This window comes from Acomys russatus, chromosome 25 (genome assembly GCF_903995435.1).
Source record: "Acomys russatus chromosome 25, mAcoRus1.1, whole genome shotgun sequence".
Lineage (NCBI taxonomy): Eukaryota > Metazoa > Chordata > Mammalia > Rodentia > Muridae > Acomys > Acomys russatus.
The window spans coordinates 39,441,389-39,447,007 of record NC_067161.1 but is presented as its reverse complement, the minus strand read 5'-3'; the positions used below and the strand labels follow the sequence as shown (position 1 = coordinate 39,447,007).

The window sequence follows — 5,619 nt, the reverse complement described above, 5'->3', positions numbered from 1 at the left end:
AATGATTTTCAATATTCCATTCTTTCTCTCTATGACTAAATAGGACACATCCCCAGAATGTCAGTATTCCTTTCTGCTAAAAAGTCTCAGAAAACTAGATGGAGATAGTCTATATTCCCATACAGTAAAGGTCCTTGATAACAGACAGAAAGCATCAGGCATGTGAGCATCCTATAAAAGACATCAGCATGATACCAGGTGTTCAGAGATGAGGAAAAGAAACTATCCCTTCCAAGTTACTTTACTGCATCTTGGAAGAGGATTTCACACCCAACAACTTCTTCATAGCCTCTGTGACATTCTTATTCCGAAGGCTATAGATTAGTGGGTTCAACAGAGGGGTGAGTATTGTGTAAAACACAGACACCACCATGTCCTTCTCAGGGGTGTGGAAGGAGGCAGGGAGCATGTAGGTGTAGACAGCAGCGCCATAGAACAGGATGACCACAGTCATGTGGGAGGAGCAGGTGGCAAAGGCCTTCTTCCTGCCCTCTGCCGAGTTCATCCTGAGGACAGTGAGGAGGATGGACGAATAGGAGCTGGAGATGACCGTCACAGGGATGAGAAGCATGAGCACACAGCACAGGTACATGAGGGTCTCAGAGAGCCAGGTGTCTGAGCAGGACAGCTTTGTCACAGCGGGGACCTCACAGAAGAAGTGGTGGATCTCTCGGGACCCACAGAAGGGGAAGGTCATGGTGACAGGGGTGAACATGAAGCCATCCAAGGATCCCAGGAACCAACAGACAGACGTCAGGAGAAGACACACTCTACGGTTCAAGAGGACAGGATAACGGAGTGGGTGACAGATGGCCACATAGCGGTCATAAGACATGGCAGCCAGAAGGAAAAATTCTGAACCTGCAAGTGTCACGTAGAGGAACATCTGTATCCCACAGGCAGCAGCTGAGATCGTGTGGCTCCCTAGGACCTGGTCCATGAGCATCTTGGGCACAGTGACAGAAATGTACATCATGTCCATGAGGGACAGCTGGCTGATGAAAAAGTACATGGGAGTGTGGAGGTGTGTGTCAGAGAGTATCAGAAGGATTAGGATGGCGTTCCCTGACAAGGCCACCAGGAAAACCACAAATATGACCACAGCAAGCAGGGCAGGGTGTTTGGCTTGACTGAAGAATCCCACCAGCGTGAAATCTGACAGGCCAGTGTAGTTGCTCATCCAGGGGGTGATGTCCATGGTATCTCCTAGGCAACCAAGAGGCTTTGGGGTCAGTGTTATGTGACCATAGAAACAAATGCTCAGTGGTGTGCCTCAACCTAACTATGCTAATAGAAGAAGTTCCCTGGGCCTGGAGCTCTGAGTATTGCCAAGTACACATAGGTCAACCAATTTTCTGAAAATTTACATTTCACATCTTGGTCAGAAGCATTGGTGATTCAGGGCAAATTTTCCATAGTTTGTGGTTATGAACTTTCCTAATGACAGACAGTGTCTTGTCCTAACTACTACAAACTTGAGAAATGCTGTCAATGCTAACACAAATGGAGATTCAGCGACAAAAGGTGTAAAACCAAATTATTTGGAAAGATTTGATTTTAAAAAATGAAGTAAACCCTGTCGTCTATGGATTAAGGATTCCGCTGGATTCTTAAAGACTGAGGTGTGTGTCACATAGCCTCCTATAAGAAGTAATAACTTAAGGGGGAAATTCAAACAAATGAGCCTCCTCAATCCCTAGGATCTGGGCATCTGTGCTGCCTGGAGGAAGCCACATCTTCATACCAACAGGACCAATGCTCTAACCCTAAGAGGTTTGGAGCAAGGAGCCCACTCAGTGGCCAAATACTGTCACCAGTTCAGCTATCACTCAAACCCCTCCATCCACTCTACCTAAAATAATGCTATTGATGATGGTGGTGGTGATGATGGTGGTGTGGTTGGGCGTGGTGAGCGTAATTATGGTGATGATGATGATGATGAAGTTTATAACTTTGCCTTCTGAGTTGGCCAATGTTAAATAAAGCAAAACAATGAAAGTTCAGACAGGCAATGGTGGCGCACACCTTTAATCCTAGCACTCAGAGAGGCAGAGGCAGGCAGATCACTGTGAGTTCGAGGCCAGCCTGGTCTACAAAGTAAGTCTAGGACAGCCAAGGCTACACAGGGAAACCCTGTCTCAAAAAAGAAAATAAAAGAGAAAGAAAGAAAGAAAGAAAGAAGGGAAAAGTCCTTTCAACATCCCAAGATAAAAGTGGATGAGCACCACACAGCGTTAGAGAGTTAAGAACCTGCTATCCTGGAGAGTCATCTGAGAGACAGATACTATTATTGTGTTATTAGCTACATTATTTCTGCTCCCCAGTTTAAATACTCTTTACACATTTAAAAATTTGGTTTCTTGAAATAATAAGGAAAACTCTTGAAGTGTAACTTATATAGTCTACTTAAAAAAGAATTTGGATGTGAAATTTTCTATGTGTTTACAAGTATGCTTATTTTACATAAATGTATAAAAAACTTAACTCGTGTTTAGATAAACATTCGCACGAACTTAGGAAGTTACAAATGACTTTATAACATAGTCCCACATTTATCCCTGATTAGCATAGTCAGCAGAAAACTTCACCTGTGTAAGATCTGGGCTGCTCTGAGTTCGTCCCCTCACAAGTCCCACCGTCTGCTCTAAATCTCTATGATCAGAGGTGACTGTGGTCACTAGGCCAGCCTGGGGCGGTGCTTGCAGCACCATCCGCTCTGTTGGCTGTCACACTCCCCATCTCATGGAATCCAAGAGGCAGAGGGAAAACTGGGCAGCACTGAGACATCTCTGGCAAGGGCTCTGCGCTCCCTATGTTCCGCGCTCACAGGTGGAGTCTGAAAACATGTCAAGGAGACCTTACACTTGATGGCGCTTAGCAAGGCTCCTGCCAGTTTGTGCAGGAAAACATAAATATGACAAAGTCAGATGTCTAAAGGGCTTCAAAAACGTAAAAGCGACAGGTACAAAGCAGCTTTCCAAAGTCAAGCTTAAGTCAGCTAAAGCTTATGCTATGTTTCTCCTTAAACTGAACTTTCTCAACTTTCTAACTATAGATTTATTATATTAATTTTTTCGTTTGTTTTAGTGTGCATATGTGTTTTGCGTGCGTGTATATAGGTGTACTACCTGTGTTCCTATTGCCCAGGGAGGTCAGAAGAGAACGACAGATCCTCTGGAATTAGAGTTACAGATGGTTGTGAACTGCCATGTGGGTACTGGGACGTGAACCCGGGTCCTCTGCAAAACAGCAAGTGCTGCTAAGAGCCTAGCCATCCCCTCTAACCCCTCCCTTCAACATTTTACTTTCTGAAATGTTAAACGTTCAGTTGTGGTAGCTCTCACCAAAACATTTAGGAAATATCCCCTCTTCCTGAGAAGGGGTTAGCTCTGGCTACAGGGCAGGGAAAGAACAGCTAGATTCAGGAGCATTTACACCACTGTGAATGTTCCTACTCCTGACACTCAAAACCCCATGCCTTCTGTGAGGCTCAGGAAGCTGAGAGAGCTGTAGGGCCCTTGATGCCTTCATTAAAATGCTACAGATTCTGGAGGCATTTTGCAGAAGATAGGTGGAAACACACACACACACACACACACACACACACACACACACACACACACACATGATAAGTAGATATATAGAAACAGAGACAGAGAAACTAGAAACTTCTACTTTAGATTTCCTTTCTACTAATGTTTCTATGGCAGATGGAAAGTAATATATGTTCAATATTTCAATGTCCCCCAAACCCTGCAAACACACAAGACAGTTTGTTAAATAGCTGGCGACACAGTAGATCAAAGACCAAGGTAGTGGCCACCAAATATGTAAATTGAACACTGCAGAGTGAATGGGGGTTGTGGGCAAAAACCGCTCAAGGGCTTGTGCTGTGAAAACGAGTGCTGATCTCTGTTAAATGGAAGTCTGTGACATCAAGACACCCAGGGCATCAGGAGGACTAGGAGCATGGTCTCTGAGGCACACACAGGGGTTGCAGCCTATTCGACCCTGTCCCCAACTCCTCAGTTAGCATCTCATGTGGACAACCAGGGGCGGCTTCACACTCAGGGTTACTAACAGCACTGGCAGAGTTACCCCAAACCACTGGAGCCACCAGCACCCAAGTCAGTCCCGAAGCCTTCCTACAGCACATCTCCCCAGGAGCACAAGTCACTTACCTTACTTTCTTCATTTAGAGAGAGAGAAAAAAATCAGATTTCAGGGTATGTGCCTAACATGAAGCCAACAAGTGACAAAGGGCGTACATTTCATCCTTTGGGGGAACACAGAGCATGCTCCTGCCTCAGTTATCTTGGAAACCCCACTTTCCCCTGTAGGCTATAGTTCAGTCTAGACAATGCTCTGTCCCTTCTGTCACAGAAAACATGAGATGAGAATGTAACTGTTAGTGTCATTGTGACCCTCTGTAAGCGTCTAGTCCCAAGACAGCTGGTGGATGCCACAAGGCCAGTTAAGGCAGTGTACATGCCAACTGTTGCTAGGTAGCTGGGAGTAAGACATGCTAAATTTATTGCATTAAATAAATAGTAAAACTAATAGAAGATTCTGAAAGCAGATGTTCAGTCAGAAGCAGTGATGCCTGCGAAGTGTCTCCTGTGAGCTCCAACTCACCCCAGGTACTGCTGGCAGCCTTGGCCACGTGGGCCAAGGGACAGTGGCTGGTTAAAGGCACAAAGAATAAGAGGAACGTGATGTCATCGTGGCTGGACTTTGCTCATTAAGGCTAGTGTGGCAGGATTTTGTGACTAGTATTCCTCTGAGGCTTTGACAATGTGATTAATAGGGCCAAAAAAAAAAAGGGACAGGCATCTCAATTACACAGCTGTGGTTTTATCTTTGTGTCTTTTTTTTTTTTCTTTAAAGATTTGTAAGAATGGATTTGTAGCTCAAATTAACAATGATCTGAAATAGCAACAAAGTCAATAAAAACCACATAAATAAGTTAATGCCTGGCTATAGACTTGATCACTTGTCAAAGTTGGTTCATATTCTCTCTGTCTCTGTCTCTGTCTCTGTCTCTGTCTCTGTCTCTGTCTCTGTCTCTGTCTCTGTCTCTCTCTCTCTCTCTCTGTCTCTCTGTCTCTGTCTCTGTCTCTCTCTCTCTCTCTCTCTCTCTCTCTCTCTCTTGCTCTCTCTCTCTCTCTCTCCCTTCATAAACTTCCAGTAGTTTTCACAGTATGGACTCTGAAGCTTGGAGTTTGGCTGCTCTGTTGTGGGCACCAATCTTTACCAATGTGCAACAGACTGACCCTGAGGCCCCTTCCCTCATGCGCCATCTCACCCTCCCCCCAGCCCACCAGCCCTGGACTCTGCTGTCAGTCACAAGCTATTCTTTCTTTAAAGCTGTGTTTGGTTTAAGTGTTTGTTTCATTTTAAACAGTGACATGCAAATAACATGACACTCTGCAAGTCCAAATTACTTCCATGAAAATGTGAATATTTATATTACAGTCACCTGAACAAAATCCAAAGTCTTAAGACAACATATACTTTGGCCACAGAAGATGGATAAACCAAGCGGTACTCACCAGGAGTCTTGCTCCCTGCTAACTACCTTTCATTGCATCATGAGGGGCTGTGTTGGGTCGGCTTCGG

At 44.8% G+C, this 5,619-nt stretch overlaps 1 protein-coding gene across 1 annotated transcript; it reads right to left on the bottom strand.

Moving 5' to 3' along the window:
* Window positions 1-241: 241 nt before the first annotated feature.
* Window positions 242-1,198, bottom strand: LOC127208358 (olfactory receptor 2T29-like). Its single transcript, XM_051167779.1, has one exon. It carries the CDS (start codon window positions 1,196-1,198, stop codon window positions 242-244), a length of 957 nt encoding a protein of 318 aa, XP_051023736.1.
* Window positions 1,199-5,619: the final 4,421 nt, after the last annotated feature.